The sequence below is a fragment of the Colletes gigas genome, unplaced genomic scaffold (genome assembly GCF_013123115.1).
Source record: "Colletes gigas isolate AHSC1104 unplaced genomic scaffold, ASM1312311v1 Colletes_gigas_Sc00047, whole genome shotgun sequence".
NCBI classification, from domain to species: Eukaryota; Metazoa; Arthropoda; class Insecta; order Hymenoptera; family Colletidae; genus Colletes; species Colletes gigas.
The window spans coordinates 538670-563547 of NW_025106676.1; the positions used below are offsets into that span (position 1 = coordinate 538670).

At 38.0% G+C, this 24878-nt stretch overlaps 2 protein-coding genes across 2 annotated transcripts in view; both read left to right on the top strand.

The window, feature by feature from the left end:
- The window catches only part of LOC122403219 (laminin subunit alpha-1), a 215255-nt gene that overhangs the window by 82468 nt on the left and 107909 nt on the right, over nucleotides 1–24878 (top strand). The window contains exons 13-15 of the mRNA XM_043406591.1: nucleotides 9215–9441; nucleotides 9596–9783; nucleotides 11054–11335. Of these exons, the coding sequence (XP_043262526.1) occupies nucleotides 9215–9441; nucleotides 9596–9783; nucleotides 11054–11335 (697 nt within the window). The remainder of the gene's footprint in view (nucleotides 1–9214; nucleotides 9442–9595; nucleotides 9784–11053; nucleotides 11336–24878) is intronic.
- On the top strand, nucleotides 20628–21559 carry LOC122403230 (histone-lysine N-methyltransferase SETMAR-like). Its single transcript, XM_043406615.1, has 2 exons — nucleotides 20628–21201; nucleotides 21236–21559. Exons 1-2 carry the CDS (start codon nucleotides 20739–20741, stop codon nucleotides 21265–21267), a joined length of 495 nt encoding a protein of 164 aa, XP_043262550.1. The 5' UTR covers nucleotides 20628–20738; the 3' UTR covers nucleotides 21268–21559.

Consider the following 24878-nt stretch of genomic DNA (forward strand, 5'->3'; position numbering starts at 1 on the left):
ATAGTAGCTGGTGCAGTCATTGTATAGAGAATGAAATGCCCTTTAAAATGAGCGTTCGAACAAGTCGATAGCTTTATTAGTTCCGGAGATATAGCGATTTTAGTTTCAAGTCGATGCGGTGGCTAGTTACAGAGATACGAGGATCCGAAGCGTTTGTTTACGTTCATTGGGATCAATGAACTCGCGCCCGCGAAAATAGTAAACAGTGCGTAGTAAATTCTTGGAAATACTACGCCGAAACTAGGTCACTCGGTCACTCAGTCACGAGTCACGTACGAGATAGAGAGGTACGGCGCGACGCGTCAGACGGAGACAAACATAGTTCAATTATGAAAAATACCCTTTTAGATAAATTACGATATCTCGAAAACAGAAAGTCCGATCGACATAAACCAAAAGCCATTTTAAAGGGGAGGCCTTGCCGCTTCTAACAAGGTCTCAATAATTAATAAAACCGTAATAGTTTCGGAACTCCACGCGTCTAAAATTTAATTATTTTTAATACGCGTTGTTAGACTGTTCTAAGACAGTGAAAACTGTAGATTCTCTCCTTTCGTATTTGCTATACATACATATATTTCCTATTTACATCGAAAGCTAACCAGAATTTGATACCAAATTTTGTCTAGTTTTTACAAACAAATATAAATTATTTAACCGGTCGTGGTAGTCAAGACAGACTACATACTTTTCTCAGAAAACAAACAATAAGAATAGAAGTGAATATCGTAAAATTCATTGTACGTATACTATAAGAAAAGTCGTGAAGTTAAATGGCGCTAAAATAATATTGCGTGTTAGAAATTCTAAACGAAGTTTTAAAAACGATCATTTGACTGATCGCTGTAGGTTTAGTGTTAATTTGATTTTTATTAGCATTCTATGATTTGTCTATACGATTAGAAGAATTAATTTTTTATTTGTTTGCGTATGAAGTTTTGCCAGGGTTACGGGAACCCCCAGTGTACTAATAAAGGGTTAATATATAGAACGTAGGAGGCTCGATTAAAAAATTAGGAGATAATGTGTTAGAAGTATATTTACTTTAATGTATTAAAGTCGTTAATATTTTGCAATAATTGTAAATATATAGAATTGAATCGTGTGGGTGTAGCAGGGACACAAACCTCAGTTTGAATAGGTTTCTTCCTTACCTTGAGTTACTTAACCATCTAGTGGTATCACAGATATTACAAGGTCACAGACGAGGAATACGAGTAGACCTTACACCAGAAACGAGGTATGCAAGTAGATCTTACATATTATGGACTTTCGTGGCTCAATCTGACTGCCATACCGACCTGAATATTCGGAGGTGATTTTAGCGTCCTCTTCCCATGGATGGCGGTCAGTTGAGAAACTATTCACTGAATTAGTATTGATGGACAGACAGCTGTAGTGCGTACGTAAATATATTGGACTTGACTATGAAAGAATGAAAAAATGCAATTTTCAAACGATTATAACTCCTAGAATAGTGCATGTATTTCATTAAACTTTATTTCTGAAGTAGAGCTCATGGGTACCTACAAAAAAGTATTAGGCAACTTTTTTATAAGGCTTCAAACAAAATTACTAAAAATCAAAAACAAATTTTTAAGAAAAATCGACAGACGCAAGTGCCTAAATTTTTCGCCGAAAAAAAAATCTCAAATTATTCTGGAAAAATTATTTTTAGTTGCGAGGATCAATTACAATCATTTTTAGTGAATAGACACACCGCCGAATTCGTACGCACTTTCGAGAAAAAAATTCGAGTATGTGGACAAATGTCGTTAAATTGAAAAATTTCAAATCGTTCTGGAAAAATTATTTTTGATTTCAGGGATCAATTGCAATCATTTTTGGTGAATAAACATACCCCCGAAATCCTACTCAGTTTCGAGAAGAAACAGGTGTAGCGTGTGCGTAAATACATGTGAATTGGCTATGGAAGGAATTAAAATTCATTTTTGAATCTGTTGGTAACGTTACGAATGACAGGAAAATGGTAATGGGGTTTCGAGACCCTATAAAAATGGGTCGAAAAAATGTAATACATTGGGTGAAAGATCTACTTGTATACCTCGCCTGAGACAATACTCTTCAATTTTTGATGGATCAATGAGAATCAAAACCAGCTAAAAGTGATACGATTATTAATTAAACGCTAAATAATATTACCCAGGTCTCACCATATGGAGTTTGCTGCGAGTGGAGACCCAAAGAGAGATAGATGGAATCCAAGGTCCATCGATCTCCCTTTCGCAATTTTACAATCTGAATGACTAAACTAAAAAGATAGAAGGAACCAAAGTCCCTTCATCGTCTAGTTTAGTTGTGCCAAGTAATTATTTGGTTTAAACGAGGGATGAAGCTAAATCGTGGGAGACGCGACGCGACGCGATGCTGAACCGTGCAGCGGATCTTGGGATCGAACCTACTGCCCTTGCTAACTCGATCTCAATAGGAAAACGGATGCTGCGCCCCTGAATCGAGGTCTCCATTTCTCCAACGCAACCCGCTGGGAGCCCGAAGGACCAGACATAGGCTGTCTGACAAAGAGAGAGTACCTGAAACAAGGATGACTTCCGCTGGAAGGTGCAAGTTTCCGCAGAAAACAGATACTCCACACCTTTCAGCGAAGAAACATTTTCCTTCACTCGAGTTACCAAGGGAAGGCGTTTAGATCTTTCGGACCAATTGCACGGCCAATCACATGTTTCGTTTGACGAAACAGCGGTGATCGAAGCAAGAAATGAAGGAACGAATGAACGAGAAGCTAAGCTAATAATTGCTTGGTATTGCGGACTTAAAAATCAATTTAATAAAGTCCCTCGATGTCCTTGCGTTGTCGTCCCACGATGTCCCTTGATGTCCCACGATGATGGAGACCTGTAGATAAGCTGAAACAACTAAAAAAGGCTACATTTGCGATCAGTAAAAAAATTAAATATAATAAATTGGGAAACACGAAGCCCTGAAATTAAATAAATGGACACAGTTAAACCAGTGATATAAATATAGACATGGACAAGAGCGCAACATTAGAGACAAGAATAAAATAAGGGAACAAACATATTCACAAACAAGGAGCCAGAAGTGAAATATGTAAGTTGGCCAGACAAATGAAAGCAAGGTGAAACGATAGATTCTAGCCCAGCAGACATTTGTATGTCGAGAAAGAAGTGAGAAATAGAACATTGAGATATCACTCACCACTGTGCCGATAGTGGTCAATAAAACAGATTTTTACATGCAATCTAGAATATGCATCGATCAAATAAAGGAACAAGCAGTGAAATATGGAAGAAGACCAGAGAAATACAAGCGAGACGAAATCCCACATTCAAGCCCAGCAGACGCTTGAAGGTCGAGAAAGAAATTAAAAACGGGGCATTCGGAAATCACTCACCACTGGTCAGTAATGGTCAGTGAAACAAATTTGTATGTGCAATGTAGAATATGCACCAAACAAATCAAGCGAGTAGCAAGAAATCAAATATGTAAGTTGACCAAATATACAAAATTGGGGGGAAACGATACATTCAGAATTTCGAAAAAAGAAATCATAGACGGGAAATTCTGATATTACTCCCCACTGGTCAGCATTGGTCATTATTGGTCAGTATTGGTCAATAGTTCTCACGAGTTCTCACGAGTGGTCAATCGTGGTCACTAGTGGTCAGCATTGGTCACCAGAGTCAGTAATGGTCAGTTGAAGTAGAGCGCAACCCCACGAGGTTCCATCACGCCCACTAGCCCCGAGGAGACAAAGAGAGTTCGTGACCGGCAGTGTAACTTATCCTGAGGCAGAAGAGTTAAAGGGGTGGGGAAACCCGTCCTTGACAACTTCACCAATCAATTAACAATGAACCGTTTCTTAGAGTGAAAATTGAATATTCTACGCAAAATGGTATTAAAAACAATTATTTATACAACACCTACTATTGAGCATTATTTTAACTATTGTCTGATGTTAGTCAATAATTGTTGCAAACCATAGGAATGAAAATATGAACAAATTCGAGGAGACTGTTCGTTTGAATTTCTATCGAGAACTAAGGTCGTACATAACGTATTCGTTTCTTCGACCTTTAGTCCACTATACGATCCTTTCTTTTGTATAAATTTTCATCTTTCTATCATTACTATTACGATTTATTCGCACTCTAACAGTGTTTATTCTTATCCTATTATCTTCGTTGCATTTGTTATCAGCAAATTGTACAGGATTCTGACAAGGATACGTAAAATGCATGAAATAAAATAAATGGGCATGGATAAAGCAGTGACATAAAATAAATATGGACAAGAGCATAACATGTGCAACAAGCAACATTAAAGACAAGAACAAAATAAGGAGACAAATACATTTATGTACGCATAAGACCTAAATATGATGGGTGAAAGTAGTGAAATAGAATGATTTTATATTTCCAATGAAATTAATATGATGGGTGAAAGTAGTGAAATAGAATGATTTTATATTTCCAATGAAATTAATCGAACGATGCCCAATTCTGGACCGTAGCTCTTTTTTTTTTTTTTTTTATTGAGCGTTTTAGGTCACATGCACCTTTTAGGTTATTAGTGACCACAGTTGGGTTACTTAGTGGGGCTAATCATATTTAGAGCAATTGGTATACATTGATGTCTTTTAAGAAGTTTAAAACTTTTCTGCAGGAATCTGTTTCTCGTAAGATCGTTAGTGAGTTTTGTAACTTGTGTTGGATCCTCTTCATATTGTATTTAGGGCAGATTGTCAAGATGTGTTCAATACTATTTCGTACGTTACAGGTGTCGCAGGAATTTGGTTCGGTTTTTGTGATAAGGTATGAGTGTGTCCAGTTCGAGTGTCCTATTCTTAGTCGGGTTATTTTCACTTGGTCTTTTCTATTTAGTAGTAGCGCCGGATTGAAGTCATGTATATTATTTCGAACTTTATGTAGCTTAGTTGGTCTGCTATTTCTCCATTCTTCATTCCACACTTCCGTTTGCGCCTTGGTGCAATGCTTTTGGATGTCTTGATGAGTTGCCTGTTCACATTTCGTTATAGCTGTACTGGAGCTAGCCAGTTTTGCTGCTGTATCAGCCTTTTCATTACCTTCAATACCAATATGGGAGGGAATCCAGGAATATAACACTTCTCTTTTGTCTCGCTTAAGTGTTTCATTTAATTCAATAATGTTTTGGATTACAGTGTTGTTTGTTTCCAAATTTTGTAGGGCGAGTAGGACGCTTTTAGAATCAGTTAGAATGATGGATTTATTGTGTGTTGTTTCTTCTATGTACTTCAAGGCTTGTAGAACAGCTAACGCTTCACTAGTGAATATTGTGAATGTTTCCGGGAGCCTGAATAGGATCTCATGTTCGGGAGTGCATACCGCACATCCAGTCCCCTGTCCTGATTTTGAAGCATCAGTGAAAATTTGCGTATGGTACGGGTATTCATTCGATAATTCAGTATATAGACTTTTGAGAACGTTTGGGTTAATTTGTTTGCCTGCTTTCAGAATTTTATCGAGTATGCAAGGAGGATCTATCGTCCATGGTGGAATTTGATACTGTATTCTTGATATGATTTTTGGTGTATCCATATTTAGTTCTTGCCAGTATGTTTTGACTCTACTATTTAACGGTTCCGGAAGTTTGGGTTTTTCCTTAAATTCATTGAAATGGGCGATGTTAGTTAATTTCTCGTAGATAGGATTTGAAGGCGTTGATAATCTGGTTGCTGCATACGATAAGCTCAGTTGTTTTCTTCGAGTTTCCAGTGGTATTAGACCAGCTTCACATAGAATTGCATTTACCGGACTCGTTCGGAAAGCTCCAGTGACTATTCTAGCTCCGGCATTATGTATAGGTGCTAATAATTTTAGAACGCGTGGTTTTGCAGAATCGTAGACGATTGATCCATAATCTAGTTTAGACAGAACTAAGGCCTTATATGTATTACTTAGAATTTGGAATTCAGCCCCCCAGTTTTTCGAAGCGATGACCTTCAATATATTTAATCTCTTGACACATTCTTCTTTGAGCTTTTTAAGGAATGGCGTCCAAGTGTATTTGTTATCAAAAATTAGACCGAGGATTTTTGGAGTGCTTGTTATCAAGAGTTGGTGCTGGCCTAAGTGTAGCTGTAGTTGGTGGTTTTGTGTTGTTCTTTGTTTTGAAAAAACTGTAACGGTGGTTTTGTTTTTTGAGAATTTAAATCCAGTTTGTAGGGCGTATTTTTGGAGTCTATCTAAATTGTCTTGAAGGATTTGCTGACTGGTGCTTAGACTTTTCCCGGTTATAAAGAAGGTACAGTCGTCAGCGAATATGGTGTATTTAACTGGTTTAGAGAAGACTTCAGCGATATCGTTTATTGCAATCAAGAATAAAATTACGCTTAGTACAGATCTCTGCGGTACCCCATTTAAGATTTCAACTTTCTTGGATAAATTGCCGTTGACACGGACATATATAGATCTGCTTTTTAGGAAATTGTATATAAATTGTATCATGCTTCCACTTATGTTCCACTTTATAAGTTGTTGTATTATTCGGTGTCTCCAAAGCATGTCGTAAGCCTTCTCAATGTCTAAGCATATTGCTATTAGATGTTGTTTTCTAAGGAAGGCTTCGCAAATGTTTATATCTAACATTGCAAGGTTGTCCATCGTCGAACGATACTGTCTAAACCCATTTTGATTTTTTCCTAGTAGGTTATTGGTCTCCAAATACCATCGCAGTCTTTTGCAGATTACTTTCTCTAGCAGTTTGCATAGGCAACATGTCAGGGCGATAGGTCTGTAGCTGTCGATTCGAAGCTTGTTTTTTCCAGGTTTTAGAATGGGCACTACTATTGCTTCTTGCCACTTGGTAGGGAAGACACCATTCAGCCATATGCAGTTGTAGATATCTAATAAATAATTTATTCCTGCTTTTGGTAGTTGTTGTATAAAAATATTTGGAATGTTGTCGGGTCCTGGACTGGAATTTTTAACAGATTTTAGCGCCGATTTTAATTCTGTAGGCAGAATTTTCATGTTAAGGGGGTGGTTGCTCGTCTGAGAGATGATATGCTCGTGTCTTGAATTCTCTTCAACTCTAGCTTTAATTTTGAGAAAGTTTGGGTCGAAATTTTTATTACTCGAATTATTTGCAAAAGTAGTAGCTAGAAGGTTGGCAATTTCTTTAGCGTCTATGGTAATTGAGTTTTCAGAACTCTTGATTGCAGTAATTTGGGAACTTACTTTCTGGCCATTAATTTTCTTCAGTTTATTCCATATTTGTTCACATGGAGTGGTCTTTGTTAAGGATGCGATGTAATTTATCCACGAATTCTTTTTTGCTTGTTTAAGGACTTTTCTTGCTTTGGCCCTTGCCCGCTTGAACTCTATTAAATTGAAATCGGTTTTGTGTTTTTGTATACGTTGAAGGCATGTTTCTTTTCTTTAATTACATTGCAGCATTCATCATTCCACCAAGGGATATTTTTTTTCTCTGTATTATTTGATGTTTTAGGTATGGATTTTGTGGCAGCATGGATGATTAATTCTTCAAACTCTTTTAATATTTGGTTTATTTCCGAACAGTTTGAGGCATCAGGCGTTTGTAATGATGGAAGGTTTTGATTTATTTCGTGGCGGTATAGCGGCCAGTCGGCTTTTTTGAATTTCCATCTAGGTTGTATTATATGGTTATCAGCATTATTGTCTATTAGTTCAATGATAATGGGAAAGTGGTCGCTGTTATATAACTCGGTTGAAATTTCGTATTTAGTGCTGTTGAAAATGTTGGGGCTGCAAAAGGTTAGGTCTATTGAGCTGTAAGAGCCATTTGACATGTTGAAATGAGTGGGTTCGGAATTATTCAACAAGATGATATCTGATTTGAGTATTATATTTCCAATTAGTTTTCCTCTAGTGTCTGTGTTTGCAGATCCCCACATTGTATTATGGCTGTTGAAATCTCCCATTAATAAGAAAGGTTTGGGGAGTTGCTTTATAATGTTGATTAATTCGGCTTCTTGAAATTGGTGGTTATTTGGAATATAGACGTTGCATATACATATTTCTTTTTGATATAGAATGATTGAGACCGCAATTGCTTCAATATTAGTGTTTAGCGGTATTTCTGTGTAATTTAGGCTTTGTTTCATGTAGATTGCTACTCCGCCGCTCGCGATCAAGGCATTCCTTCTATTTTTTTGGACTACTTTAAAACCTTTAATACTGATAGTTTCATTTGCTTTGAAATTGGTTTCCTGCAGGCATAATACACATGGCCGATGATCCTGGAGCAATTTTGGTAAGAATTCAAAACGTGCTTTGAAACTATTAAGATTCCATTGTATAATCTTCCTTAGCATTTATACTTATTGAACGGTATTTTTTTGTTTGATATTTAATTGGTGTGTTCGTCTTCGGAGCACTGAGGAGTATCTGAGCAATCCGAAGGAGTACGAGAGCTCATTGAGTGATCAGCCTTGGTAGATTTAACTAGCTTTCTCGTGATTCTTGTGAATCTGTTTTTGATGCAACGGTCTGTGAGGTAAGGGTATATCTCTTTCATAAAATTCGCTAGAGCTTCTACGTCGTCTGTGTATTCTGTTGCAATCTCTCTAGTGTTGGGAGATCCAAGTGTGTTTTCAATAAAGCTTTTAAGTTGGTAGAAGTTTAACATTTTACGTAGCTTTCATTCCGTTAGAAAATAATAAAATTTCTGTAATTTCATTTTCTGTCTCGCTTCCTCTTGTGTTCATTTCTGTAACCTGTTGAATACATTGGATGTAAAGTCTACTCGTACACCTCGTCTGTGACAAGATAACTTAGAAAGTATTTACCCCGGGAGTAATTTGAATCGATTTTCAAAACTCTTAAACAAAATAGTGCAAATTTAAAAATATAAACATATCTAGCCATGTGATGATAATTTCTCGCATAATTTAGGACACCTTTAAACTAAAGCTTCTGCATTTACCAATTGCCAGTATCAATATTCTTCGTCATAATTTTGCTTTTGAGGTATAGTATTTTATCTACCCACCATTTTTTACAAAATTAAATTAAAATTCTGATTCGATACATATTTAAAGTGTTTTAACCGAAATTTTACAAACAAAAATTCACTGTAAACTGTTCAACTTTGTCCTTAATTCAATTCCGTGTTAAATTGATTCTTCTTCGTGGACGAAACTTAGTGAAAGTGGGGGATTTAAAATGGTCATTGAAATTTTGTTCAATAGACTTGCGAGCACGATACTGTGGGGCCTAAGTGCGATCGTTGCGGCCCCGGATTTTATGGCATCGCCCTTAAGGGCACGCAGAACGATTGCAAGAGATGCTCCTGTCCGCTTTTAATCGAATCAAACAACTTCAGTCCAAATTGTCAGCTCGACGATCCTACCGACGTCGACAGCGGATACGTTTGCACGCAGTGCCCTAATGGATACACCGGCGACCATTGTGAAAGGTAAGTTTAAACGATCGAAACTTTAATAAGCGATACTTCTAATTTCTAGAAACGATTCCCTCAAAATTAAAAGCTAAGTGATTTTGAAAGGAATTTAAAATTGCAAGTTTGAAGGAAAAAATTATAACGTTTGGATCGTATTTTATTTCAACAGTTGCGATGTAGGATTTTTCGGGAATCCTTTGATTCCTGGTGACACTTGCGAGCCGTGCCTTTGCGGCGGAGGTCCTTGCGATCAGGAAACAGGACGATGCTTAGAGTGTCATGGTAATACAGAAGGCTGGAAATGCGAAAAGTGCAAGCAAGCTCATTACGGAAACCCGCTCGAACAGAACTGCTTGCGTAAGTATTTCTTATTTAATTCACAGTCGAGGACAAGCTAGGAGTTGTTTGTAAATTTTTTACTGTTTATAGTTTTATGGGATGTCAACAATTTAGATCACTAGTATTTCTGTCACATTTTTCGGATGGGAGTTTTTCGAATCTGTTAGCGTGATTTTTTAAATATAATTTCAGTACTATTTCACGTCCAAAACTGTATTAAAACAGATTATTTTCTCCAATTTTCGTATATTTAACTAAAATGAAAGATGAAATATTGTTATTAATTTTACTTCGGTTTTGGTATGAGTTTACCAACGTTTACATTTTATGTCTCGAATAAGCCAACAAAATTAGCAGTATATGTATAATTGTCGTACCTCCTTGAGGAAACATTCTAGGGTTTTGTTATTTTCGTCTTTTTGGAGATTTTTTCAAACGAAAGTAAAAGTTTCTTAGTATTGAATTTTTGCATACATAATTATTTACGTTTGACGAATGTTCACAATATTTTTCAAATGAAAATAATAAAATATGATTGAATTATATGTCTTTGAATAAAGTTCCTTTGAAAAAGTGTTCTACTGGTTGAAAATATCAAAAGGATTCTTGGTTAGTGTGATTCTGATTATGTTTGACTGTGTTTGAAGGTATGCAGTGCCAGTAATTTTAACTCTCTTTCGCCCAAAAAATAGTAATAGTAATAGTTTATTTGCAAAAAATTTCCAAAGAAAAAACGCATTTCACACAGAATACCCTCTTAGAGAGGGAGACTCATATGATTAAACGAGAAGTGATATTTGAGAATTTTTTTACAGCATAAGAGTTTGGTGAAACTTTTCTCCGCTTTCCACTTATATGTATATTTAACATTTCAAGATACAGCTATTATTTTTTCGTTACGTTTTATCGACTTTGGATGAAATAATAAATGTTTTTATTCAAGTCTAATATTTTTCCCTTTGATCTAGAATAAAAAATCGAACGACATTTTGTTCATAATAGTACCATAATCATTAATTAGCGTAGTTTCAAACGTTACGCATATTACATATTCTACATCTACTAAATCTTCAGTAACTTTGTTATTTTTGCGAATTTCACATTAATATTTTAGGAGGTAATTGTTAAACCCCTAAACATTGAAAAGAGATAAAGAAAATTTCGATTTTGTCAATTCGACACAGTGGTTTCCCCCCTTAAACATCCAGGAATTGTTTCTAAAAGAGGATAGTACAAATGAAAATTGATCGTTTTAGCGGTGGTAAAAATGAAAAGGGCATCGTTCCAGGTTGCAGCTGCGACCCCTTCGGCAGCAGTTCGGTCGAATGCGACTCGAAGAGCGGTCAGTGTCCCTGCAAGCCTTTGTTCGAAGGTCGTGACTGCTCCTCCTGTATCGAAGGTTACGGGAACGTGACTGCAGGTTGCCGGGAATGCGACTGCGACGTGGGTGCCCTCGACGAGGTCTGCAATCCCGTAACCGGTGAATGCAGGTGCGCGGACGGCGTCCTTGGCTTCCGGTGCGATCGCTGCGACGTCGACCATTACGGGCTGTCCGTGGGAGGCTGCAAAGGTAAGTACCGTTTCAGAATTTTTCGCCAATCTCGCGTCATCGGGCCAATGTCTTCTCTTGCGCGAGTTTAAGGGTCAATCCAGAGTTTCCATACCGTGCAACACAACTTCGCTGGAATCCTATCTTGCATCTCTGCATCTTACATCTCCTACCTCGTGGCTAGATGGACCATTACTCTAAGCACGGTCATACATTTCCAGGTAGACTAAATTCCATCTGTTCTCTTTTTACTTGGAATCGTCATCGTCCACAGTTAGACACATCTTGAAAATTAATGTTATTATTTTCAATATTAATCTTTTTTCTGATGGATAAGATAACTGCAAATTTTCGAAAGATGAATTTTACTATAGGAGAGTAATTTTACAAAAAGTACAGTCAAAAAGACTAAATTCCATCTGTTCTCTTGGACTTGGAATCATCATCGCCCATAGTTAGACACACCTTGACAATTAATATTATAAATTTCAATATTAATAATCTTATTTCTGATCCCTTGGAATCGATCAGACAATTACGTCTGCAAGCTTTTCAGAAGATCAATTTTAAGTTTAATATTCCAAAGATTGTGCATATTCACGTCGAAGAACGTTTCACGAAATTTATGAAATATTGAATCGATTTAAGTAAAAAGTCTTAAAATTGCTATTATAAAAACTACTATACAGGGCGTTCGGCCACCCTTGGGAAAAATTTTAATGGGAGATTCTAGAGGCCAAAATAAGTCGAAAATCAAGGATACTAATTTGTTGATTGAGCCTTCCTTAAGAAGTTCTAAAAACATTTCCGGTCACACAATATATTTTCAGTAAAGAATTTTTGTCTCGAAAGTACGTAGAAATTCAGGGGTATGTGTAGTCACCAAAAATGATTGTAATTGATCTCCGTAACCGAAAATAATTTTTCCAGAACGATTTGAAATTTTTTAATTTTGTTGACAAAGCCCACCTACTCGAATTTTTTTCTCGAAAGTGCGTAGGATTTCGGAGGTATGTCTATTCACAAAAATTGATTGTTATTAACCCCCGCAACCGAAAATAATTTTTCCGTGAATGATTTGAAATTTTGTAATTTAATTTTTTAATAACTTTTTAACGAAACCTCAATCAACAAACTGATATTCTTGATTTTTGTCTTATTTTGACCTCTAGAATCTCCCATTAAAATTATTCCTAGAGGTGGCCGAACACCCTGTATAATCTACCGAATGTTAATTCTAAAATCAAAGTTAGGCTAGAGCTCTGTTCTAAACGAAGATAGATCTCTTCGAATAAAAATCTAAACTAGAATAGAGATTATAATTTAAATAAGTATCATTAAAAAATGGGCAGCGATTTTTGCCGTCCTAGGATGGAAATTGTTCAGTAAATGGCGCGCCGCGCAGAAACGGCATTCTAAGTCTCACGGAAAGTATTTGCAATTCTAAAGAAATCCGACGGGAAATCACCCCCTGCGCGCAGCCATAGTTTCGCCGGTTAGAATGCGAAGTGCAGGTTTCTGGACGTAGGAAACGGCGTTTCAGCGCGGAGTACCGCGAGGAACGCGAGGAAGAGTAATGCACAACGCTTCGTCTTGTTCTAACTAAGCCGTGGATGTTTATCTCGGGGCTTCTTTAAGTATGGGGCACTTATCCGGCTGGACAGGAGTCGTGAGTTCACGATGTTACTCGAGATTTACAAGAGTCGAACCACCCTTACCCACCGGAACACTTCTAACGTATAATCTGTTAGCTTAGTTTTAATTTACGATCGCGATTTCCGCGTGCAATACCATCCAAGGGGTTGCACGCCAGTTATGAAACCCGGAAACGCGGTCAATTTTCAAATATTGTTATACTTTTCTTTACTATTTGATCGGACAAGATATGCCAGTCTCTCTTGGAGTCACTAAATTCCGTCCCAAATTCATTTATTTACTTATTGTAAATTTTACTATTTGTAATTCTTATTGATTTATGGGGGTAGAAAGAAAAGAAACGAAAGACACATTTTATTTCTATAATTTTCTATAAATGCAAAGAATAAAAAAATATTCTTGGGGATTGTTTTCTCCAAGGGAGAGAGGTCTGCATATTCTCTCTGGTAGATTTTCCACTCGTAGACGGAACCTACGCAGGAGAACGGATCATTATTTTATACCCCTGCGGTTTATTCCGCGCAAGAAAGCGCGAGATCGAATCCTTATTTACGATTGGTCGAAACAGCGTTCGAGACACCGTATCTCACAACTGCACGGAGATACGAGGACAGATATCATAAGATACGGCAAGGCTCTAGCTCGCTTTAGCTCATTCCAGCCGTGCCACGACTTGTCTGAGATGTTAATTAACTTCCTGCGACCACGGGAACGCGCCGCTTCTTTCCTTCTCGCCTTCGAATGATACGCTTCGTTTAATCTGGACCGCTCGATTTAACTTATAGATGTTCCCCGGATCTAGTGGGATACTGTTCGATACGAAAAACGAAACTGTTCGTTCCATGGGCTTCTCGAGCGTCCGTAATTGGCCGATTTCAATTTAACACCGTTCCCTTCGATCCTAGCCAAATAACTTTCGTAAATGTTTTGGTCTTCCGTGGAACGCAATAAATTAACCCCTTCGTTCCTTGTACTATTGAAATAGTTATTTGTACTCTCCTCGATATTAGATGACACATGAAGAAATAATCTATAGTATTTGTTTTCTATTGCATATACACTTTGGATTATTATTAGAAATTGATAATTTTTCTAGGCTCGAATAAATTAACCCTTTAGTTCCTTGAACTATTAAAACACCACAGAGGAAATTAGTTATTTGTATTTTCTTCGATATTAAGTGACACATGGAAACATAATCTATAGTATTTAGTTTTTATTGCATATACACTTTGGATTATTACACGAAATTGATAAACTTTCTAGAATCAAATGAATTAACCCTTTCGTTCCTAGGATAAAACCTTCCACTTTTACAATTTCTACGTCGAAAATGATTCCAAATTCAAACACCCCTGAAAAACTAAAAAAAATTCTACACCAATCTAAAACTGCCATAAATAAGATTGTATTACATTAATACTTTACTTACGAATACTGTTATTGCGCCATAAGTTCAGTATTTTTGCGTAGTTACTCCAAACAATACAATAACAAATAATTTAGAAAAAGTTTACTCGAAAAGTCATGGAATTTTCACCTGGATTTTTTAAAACGTATTTGAGAATGAAGCCTAACGAAGCAATTAACGTTAACCGTAGGCACATAGGTCGCGATAGGATAATCAAAGGCGTAATAAGACCTTATTTTCCATATGTCGTCCCGTATGCAAATCGTCAGGGTGCGTGTCTGACTCTCGGTTCACCTGCGAGTCGAGCAGATACGCGTTATATCGAGACGGCCGTAACAGTCGTATATGAAAATAGACGCTGCCACGCAGGCTGCAACCGGGATGCAATTAGCACATCGGTGTCTTAATCGGGACGTCGCGTCGTCCAGGACGAACGTACTTGGATGTTTTTTCCTGCCTGGGAAGCGAGAGGAACGAGAAAAGCGACGAGTCGCGCGTGCTTCGGCGTGCGTCATCGGGACAAGGTAATGGGTGTCGCTGCATTTTTGCGTTCGTTCCTCGTGTACAATTTCGGGGGACACGGATCCGTTCAAAGTCGCAGACACAGAAGCACTCCTTTACAATTATTTTTTTTTTACTTGTAGCACTTGCAACATTCATTATTTTCCCTCGAAAAAAATACTGTGTATACTTCAAACATCGACAAACATATACGTAAAATCCCAATACAAACCAACCTCCAGTTTTCTTTTTAAAAATTAGTGAATATCTAGAAATCGTACCTCGATACAGAAGCCCTCCCTTATAATAGCATTTTTTGTGTATTTGTAGCATATGCAATTTTCATTATTTTTCCTCGAAAAAAATACTATCGCAAGTTAGACCGGAATACACCTGAGGCGGCGGCCAGCCAAGCGATGAGGGTAGACCCTGAGTGACCTTGACTGGCCAATTTAGTCTGCACCGATATAGCTCTGTCGCAGACGAAGTAGCATAGTCAGAGAAGTCTTTCTGAATCGCGTTCCCGTTCACGGATACGATCGAAATTTCTCCCCGCATCGTGCACGTGTTTATACTCTGTTCGAAGCATAGATTTTACCGAGAATCGACTACCGTAACGTTTCGTGCACGCTGGTCGTGTGCTGGCAAACAGCAGATCATTTTCACAAAGCGTTAGAGCCTAGGGCTGCGTTCGAAGACTGAGATCTCCCGAGTCTCTGGCTGAACTTTAGAAACGGACGTGGATTTTCCCGTAGCGATGCATGCAATGTTGGCGGTACCGCGAACTTTATCGCCGGTATTCCTGCAACTTTCACGATTCTGCGCCCTCGGCATTCCACCGGGTAGAATATACAGAGAACAGAGCAACTGTAACTGTCGATCGTGAACATAACGCGCCCGTAAGTTATGAGTTAAGGTCGTTACGAATGGGATAAGTGAAAGTAAATAGTATCGGTGATTTGCTTTGTATGATAATTTATTGCAACTGCTCTGTTATTACTAGACCGCGGGGTTGTGCATTTATGGCACACAGCGTAGAACATAAATGAAAAATGTGTGTACAATGCGTTGGGTCTAATGGAAAATCATTTATTTGAAATTATTCTTTCGTTCTCAATTTTATTCTTCTTTGCCACGATTATAAGTATATGTATATCGAACGTTTTATTTTTGTTTTCTGATTATTAGATATTTACATATGTCGTCGCCCTAAGTTATACCTTACGAAAAAATATGTCTGATTTGAATTTTATAGAAATGATATTTTAATTCGCCAATTTTATGTTCCTTCGGGACATAACTTATTATCGTTGAATAGTATTGTGATAATTTAAAATTAATACCGAATGCTCGTATTTAAACAGAAAATTGTATGCACTTTTAATTAACGGAAGAACTGATTATGAGATTAGCAAGAGTGCAATAGAAATCTCTACGGACAAATTCCAAACATAAGATCTCAACTTATTATATGTATATTCGAGCCTGTTGCCCCGAGGGACCAGCGTCGTTCGTTCATGTTTGTACTCACATTTCTGGAAAATATTACCAGTACGCGGAGTTTCAAGTTTCCGGATGCGTGAACAAAGTTACAGCTGATACAGCTGCAATACCGCTGTAAGCACGACTCTAACGGGTCCCATTGTATACGAATGGTATCAGAATATTTCTCGTGCTAGTAGTTAAATGTCTCAACACATTAACCCTTCGATCCACCGATTCAGGATTCTTTGCTCTCAATCGTTAGTTGCCGTATTATGTATCTTCTTTTACCGCATTGGAAAGTTGAACACCATCATTATAGATCCAAACTCGTGGCATGCCTAAGGGGTTTCAGAGGATTTCATTAAATTGATCATCCATGAAAATTCCATTACAATAAATAGAGTTAGATTGGGGCATACATCTTCTAAAATTATGTAGAAATTAAGCAGAAAGCTGAACACCATCGTTATAGATAAAAACTTGTGTCATGCCTAAAAGGTTTCAGAGAATTTCATTAAATTGATCATCCATGAAAATTCCATTACAATAAATAGAGTTAAATTGTGACATAAATGTTCTAAAATTACGTAGAAATTAGGCAGAAAGCTGTACACCATTGTTTCAGATTAGAAGTTGGGTCATGCCTGAGGGGTTAACAGAAGTTTAGGATGATTTCGTTAAATTGATCATCTATGAAAATTCCATTACAATAAGTAGAGTTCCATTGTGACATAAATCTTTTAAAATTAAGTAGAAATTAGACAGAAAGCTGTACCCCATTGCTTCAGATCAAAATTTGTATCATGCCTGAGTGGTTAATAGGTGTTCAAGTGGATTTCGTTAAAGTGATCACCCATGAAAATTGCATTGCAATAAATAAAAATTCATTGTGACTTAAATGTTCTAAAATTAAGTAGAAATTAGGCAGAAAGCTGAACTCCATTGTTTCAGGTCAAAACTTGCAACATGCTTGAGGGGCTAATAGGCAGCCAAGAGGATTTCACTAGATTGGCCATCGATTTAAATTTCCTATCAATAAAAAGAATCCTACCTAATAGACGAAGCTGAACATGATCTATATTTCGATGTCTCGTTGAGCTTCTTCGAGGTCTAGGGTCTCCCGTAGAAGTGGCTGATGGTTCTCGAGTTTCCATTCTTCACGGATAAGTCGATCTCCCAGAGCGAGTTGCGGTCCGCCCACGTGGTCCACGGCAATCGCGGCCGGGAATCTACATAAGCAGATGTAGACGCGGCGTCGTCGGATAACAGCCGCGAAAATAAAGAACATGGTTTTACAATCGAGCCCAGGGAAATTGAAGGATTGGCGCTGGTTGTTCGACACGAGACCGTTCGTCGTTCGTCGCAGTTCAACGCTCGAACTGGTTCGCTCGTTTTCCTCGCATCGTCTCGTTCGATCACAAACGCATCCTCTCTATTTTGAATTCGCGCTTCGCGGGTTCTCTGAAGAAGTCCCGGGGATTCGTCCGAGCGTGTCGATCGGCGCTAAACACGATCCGACTCGATAAGAAACGACGCCCTCCACGCTAGACGATCACTTATCGGTCGAAATTTATTCTCCCGACTCTCCCCTCGCGCCCGGTACTTCCCTTCCTCGTTCCAATCCCTCGCAACCTAGCGATGGGCCCTCAAGAATCTTGTTTTCAACTTTCCGAGTAAGTCGAAAGACGTTGCTGGATATTTGAACAACTTGATTGTTTTGCTTGTTCCAAATTCAGGGATCGAAAGACGTTGATAAGAGTTATGGATCGTCTTGAGTCCTGTCTGCAAATTTTAGAGTGAGTTTGAAGCTGTTGCTAGATGTTGGAACTGCTTGAAAATAATGTCTGCTTCGAATTCAGGGATTGAAAGACGTTGATAGTAGTAAAGGATCATTTTGAGTTTTGTTTGCAAGTTTCCAGGCAAGTTTGAAGCCATTGCTAAATGTTTGAAGAACTTAAAAGTGTTGCTTGTTTCAAATCCAGGGACTAACAGGAGTTACTAGTAGGATTGAATCTACGTGAGTCCTGTTTGCAAGTGTTAGAGAAAGTTTGAAGCCGTTGCTAGATGTTTGAACAACTCCAAAGCGTTGGATGTTTAAAATTCAGGAATTACATAGTAGTAACGAGCTTCGAAGAGTGTTGTTCGATAGTTAAGGGCGTTTGCGCGAAGTTTGAACCCGTTTACAGACCAAAGCAGAATTCAAACGTTTGACATCGTTTGAATCCCATCGCTACTCGCCGCGGCGTCGTTGGCTGGCCCCGTGTTCGTCGTGATTTTTGCTGGCAGTTGAATCTTTCTGCCGCTACGAGCACGATAAGATACTTTAGAGCGCAATAAGCGGTAATGCTCCGAACGTAGAGCAGATAGGTGCCCACGCTCGGTGATGAGGACCAGATCACGCGGATCGTTTCGAAGCTACGATCCCGCGCGCGAAATAAATCTCCTATTCTCTATCGTGGGACTATGGGTGTCCAGAGATGGACAGATATTCGATGGTTGGGAAAGGGTCGATCGACTCTGGCCACGATGGAGACATCAACGGAGATACAGCGATTCCCTATCGGCGGATAAATTTTTTCTATTAGGTATTTCACGGTTATATGCAGATCCGAAGAATCTCGTTCCTGTAACTTTATTCTCTTCTAGTATCTTTTCCACTTCTGTGCCAACCAGTTTTTATCTTAAAAATAACCACGCAAAATACAATTCGAAGTTATTAGAATCGCTTTATAGTTTCTTTTATAAGTCAGAAATAATAAAGGGTAAATTAACCCTTAAGTGGATTATTGAGGTTGCTGCGGCCCTCTGTAATTTTAAACAAATAATTGTTTAATATATGTCGATATAATTATTTGAAAATTTATGTAATCCTCCATTAGTTCATTATTTTTTAAATGCTTTGAGGGGAGAAAACCACTGTGACGACTGAAAATAAAGGCAATTTTCAAGAATTTTTCGGACGTAACTATAACACTTTTTCTGATAGACGTTTAGTGTTTTTGAAAGTACATTTTTTGAACTATTTCTTGTAAAAATTTCATATAAAAACATTAATTATTATAGCCATAATTGTAACCAGCATGAGAGGCCTCCAAAGTTAGAAACGGACGGATGTGTAATTTTTCACTGCAAGTTGTGAAACATGAGATCATGCAATTTTCTTAAACTATAAATAAGACAGTAGCTTCAATTGCACGTACGGATTTTTAAAAATAATTGTTTATTATAAAATGGTGGAGCTTTGAAAGAAAAATCTCAAAAAACTGTGACAAAATTAATATTTACATCTACTAAATCTTCTACAACTTTGTCATTTTTGCGAATTTTACTTTAACATTTTAGAAGATCATTCTTAAAACCCCAAAGCATTGAAAAGAAATAAAAAAAAAATGTCGACTCTTTCAATACATCACAGTGGTTTCCCCTCTAAGGAAAAGTTGATTTCCATTTACAAATTTGGTAAAAATCAACGTTAAGTAAAATAATTCAGTCGAGATTGAGAGTCCACTTAAGGGTTAAAAAGAAGGGATCGCGACCAGAATACGAATCACGTCCATTGACAATCGCAGCGATAATTCCATTAAAGGTCGAGCGGTTATAAAACCCTGCGCAGTCAGGACGAAATCACGTTTTCAGTACGACGGAGGGTGGGGGTGAAATCGGCAGTAAGTCATTTCTTAGGCGGCACGGAGGGTTCAGAAGAAAAGGCGGGCTACCATTCTCGAATGCCTTATCGATCGTACTGCGGGATAAAACGTCATTCCCTTTTTAAATCGCCGCCGATATACAATACGAAGTGCCGGCGATCCACAGTCCCGATAAGCCCTGTATACGGCACCCTTACGGACACTGACACGGAGGCGACATTTCGCGACTCTTGTTGCCGCCGCCTCTTCTTCTTCGCGCGCTTTCCCCTTTGACGTGGACGATGTTTAGCCCCGCGGTCTTTCACTCTCTCCGGTCGCCGCAAAAACTCGACGAAACCGCGGAATGCTGCCTCAAACCTATCCCCTGGTGTATAGATTTTCGACGTCCCGTCATCGCCGCTCTCAGGGCCGCACACTTACTCTCCGTTGCGTAATTAATCCTTCCGGTCGCTGCTATTTCTCGTTAACGACCATCTGCAATCCACTGGACAATTTTAAGAACTTTGTGGATTTATCTGTTTTTCATAACGTGGAAACTATTAGGTTGTCCGGAAAGTTCTTTTCGCGTTCGTCGCTCAGGGCCTTGTCTCGCTGTGTTAAAGTAAACAAACAACCAGAGCACTCTACCGTCAACTGTATGGTTGTTAGTCATCCTCTGGCAGTACAAGAGAACAGTTTTTGACGTCAGTAGAAAGTTTGTCGAGTGTTTTTCGCCTTGTGAAAGATGGAAAACCAAAAGATGCATTTGCGTCATGTGATGTTTTACTGCTTTAAAAAAGGCAGTACGTTTGAAAATACTGCAAAGAAGATTTGTGACGTTTATGGGGGCCAGTCTATAACTGTTCAAACAGTCCGTAATTGGTTTAGAAGGTTTAGAGCCGGAAATTTTAACCTTAAAGATAAAGATCGCAGCTGCCGTCCATCCACCACTGATACTGACCTTATCAAGGCCTACCTCGATGAAAACCCAAGATCTAGTGTTCGTGAGATAGCAAATGCTTCAAACATCCCGCGAACAACGGTTCATGAACATTTGACAAAGCTTGGATACGTTAAACGCTACGAAGTGTGGGTCCCTCATCAACTGACGGAAAGCAATCTTCTGAACCGAATCTCAACATGCGATTTACTCATCCAACGTGACAAAAGAGAGCCGTTTTTGAAAAGTTTGATTACTGGGGATGAAACTTTGATCCTCTACGACAACACTGCACGCAAACGATCTTGGTCGAGTCGAAATAAGAGTTCTTTAACGGTAGCAAATGCTGGACTTCACCCGAAGAAAATATTGCTTTCAATTTGGTGGGACTGGAAGGGTGTTCTTTACTACGAGTTACTTCCGCAAGGGCAAACGATTAACAGTGAGAAATATTGCACCCAACTCGAAAAACTGAAAGAGGCTATCATTGCAAAACGTCCAGAATTGGTGAATAGACGTGGCGTCGTGTTCCATCACGACAACGCGGGGCCACACGTTTCTTTACCTGTGCGAACAAAACTTTTAGAGCTTGATTGGGATGTTCTACCGCATCCTCCACACTCTCCAGACCTTGTACCATGGGACTATTATTTGTTCCTTTCCCTCAAAAATTTTCTTCACAATAGAAAATTCACATCAGTTAATGAAATAAAAAACGGCCTCGAAGAATATTTTAACAGTAAGGCAAGGGAATTTTGGAAAAGCGGCATTATGAGGGTTCCGGAGCGATGGCAAAAGGTGGTAGAACAGAACGGATCATATATTATTCAAGAATAGTACACAGAACCCAAAATATTTTATACTTAATACCTGTTAAAAAAACGAAAAGAACTTTCCGGACAACCTAATATATTTATTGCATCACGATTCCCCATTTACTGAACTTCTGGGCTCCTTTTATCCAAATTTTATTTATTTATTTATTTACGGGTTGGAATCTCTTTTGTACACAAATAATGCACAGAAATAGTAATATTACAGTATAGAACAATACCATAGAAACTCCATTTATTGCATCACGATTCTCCAGTTACTAAACTTCTGGACTCCATTTATCTGAATTTTATTTATTTAATTATATATGGATTAGAATCTCTTTTGTACACAGATGATGCATATAAACAATAATATTACAGTATGCAAAATTATATCTATAAAAGAATCTTACAAACTATATACTCAAACACAGAAGTGACATTTTTCTACAAAATAACTGGCGCCGGCAGTGGGTACAAAAATTTTGTAGATTATCTGAGTTGTAATAGCTGCGTCATCTTTCATAATCAAAGTAAGTCACGCGATTTATGTTCTGTCATAGTTGTGTGAACAGCGATTGTGTTTGAATACTCGATGGACTCTGACTCAATTTTGACCCGTAGAAACTGTTTGTTTTAGAACCGTAATGTTTGACCTTTCGATTTCCAGTAGGAACTTACGAAAGCAGACGATATTAATATTATAATGCAGAAATTCGATTAGGCAACTTTGCAGTAAAAATAAACGAAATTGAGATTCAAAATGGACGCTCGATCCGAGGGTCAAACGGTCGAAAGCACGAACGAAAACATACTTTTTGCATAATTTCGCGAATCTCGATGCTCGCGAGCTTTTTTCTCCTCAACTATGGAAGTTGCAGCGCGTACGAAAAGTGCAGCAAACGTTTCTTATCGGCGTAGAAAGCTCCGTGCAGCCTTTATCAAGGAGAGCGATAGTCCCCGCGAAGCAGAAAATAGTTACGATTATTATCGAGATCGAAGATTGAAAGCTTCCTCGATCGATTCCCGATCATTTCTAGCAAGCCCGAGCTCATCGATTTCGTATGTCATTTGCACTGAATATCGGAAAGCCGTTGCTATCAGATTTAATTGGTGTTTCTCGATCGTTTCTACGCCTTCCTCCCCCTGGTACCGTCCGCTGCTCGAGATCTAGCTTTCTCTACTAGCGAGCACGTACACTCGCTAATGATGCAATCGGCCCATCAGATACCTAGACCGGCTGCCTTCCTCCTCTTGCTCCTTATTTCCGCGCTGCTCGCTTCTTAACTCCTTATATACTCACCTGACCGTCTAGAACGTGCTAGTCTGGCCGTCTAGAACGCGTGGGCCGGATCTCTAACGGGTGGACCTTTGGTTCCATACCACTCTTTCTCTTTTCGATTTGGTTTCAAGGTACCATTCGGTCCATTCATTCCAATCGTCTCGAAATCATCGCTGAAATTAATCGTCGCACTTGTTTTCATTATTTTCTACACAAATTTTTTTTATGGTACAGTAAAATAATGGAAGAAACTAATTTCTGTAAACAAAAGAAGATTCCAGGGTTAAAATTCGCAATATTTATACACTAAATGTAAAATTAATTTTGTAAAGGTAGAATATTCTATTATGTAATAATCACACTTGTTTTTATTTCTTTCTACATGAATTCATTTTTTTTTTTTTATGGTACAGTAAAATAGTGGGAGAAAATAATTTCTATAAAGAAAGGAGGTTTCAGGATTAAAATTTGCAATATTTATACACTAAATGTGAAATTAATTTTTTAAAGGTAGAATACTCTCTTATGTAATAGTCACACTTATTTTTATTTCTTTCTTCACAAATTTATTTTTGTTTCTTTTATGTTACAGTAAAATAGTGGAAGAAAATAATTTCTATAAGCAAACGGGGATTTCAGGGTTAAAATTCGCAGTATTTATATACTAAATGTGAAAATAAGTTTTGAAACGTAATATACTGTATTATGCAAGAATCACATATTTTTATTTTTATTTGTATTTCTTAAAATTCGCAATATGTATACACTAAATGGAAATTAATTTTTTAAAGGTTGAATACTATGTTACAGATACAACAAAGTAAATAAATAATAAAATGAGAAGCAATATAAATACATATGAATTATCTGAATCTAATTGTATATTATCAAAACGTTCATACATATTTCTTTAGTTTCTTCATAAATATTCTCATTTTCACTATCAATTTCTTCCTATCCTTAAGAGAGTATTATAGATATATGTCAGCCCCAACAATTTTGGTATTTAGAGCTCGTGTATCCTCTTTTTGTATCCGCTTATAACATTTATTTTGATAATATACAATAACACATCGTCCCCTCCTACAAACATTAATTAATCAATATTAAACTCTACCTCAATAATGATATTACACAAAATGAGTGCGTGCGTTTGACAAATGCTTTCCGTCGCGTTTAATTTTGTTCGACGTTAAAAATCTAGTACGTGGCGTGCCAGACAACGATTACGTAATCGGTACTGCTTGGAAACACCCGGTAGAGGCTGTTGTATCTCAACACCTGGCTGCAACACGTTCAGGATTCCTGGTAGAGAACCAAGCCCCGGCGAATAAACGTTAATGTATCGCCCCGTGTCAGACGATTGCGAGATTTCATTCATGAAATCTCCTGGAACCCTTGTAAATGATTAGCCAAGAAACGAGCCGTAGTTGGACGGTGGAAGGAAAGAGAAAGAGAAAGAGATCGATGAAACGCGAGGGATTTTCATTCTTAAAATCGCAGCGCGCAGAAACGGGCAGCGATTAATTTGTAAACGACTACGGGGCACCGCGATCGGACTAATTATACCTGCCGCTATTTATTCGGACTCGTGACTTATTTATAGCCAAGCAAAATCGTGCAAAGTAGTAACAAATTACTGTGGAAACCGTGCAATATTTTCGAAGTCGACGGGAAATCCATGCAAAAAGTTTCGATGCATTCTTGTTGTGGTACTGCGCGTGAAATTGCTTTGCTCTTAGTTGCATTACACGGGACATTTCAGATTTACGTGACCAGATTTCAAGTATATGTGCAGAAACGTTTAGAAAAATCAATTTTTTCTGCGGAAGTGTGCTCAGAAATGTC

Coding starts and splice junctions, on each gene's coding strand:
- LOC122403230 (XM_043406615.1), top strand. CDS start 20,739: ATGGAAAACCAAAAGATGCATTTGCGTCATGTGATGTTTTACTGCTTT. Junction 21,202..21,235: donor TTTGATTACTGGGGATGAAA/CTTTGATCCTCT, acceptor TGCACGCAAACG/ATCTTGGTCGAGTCGAAATA.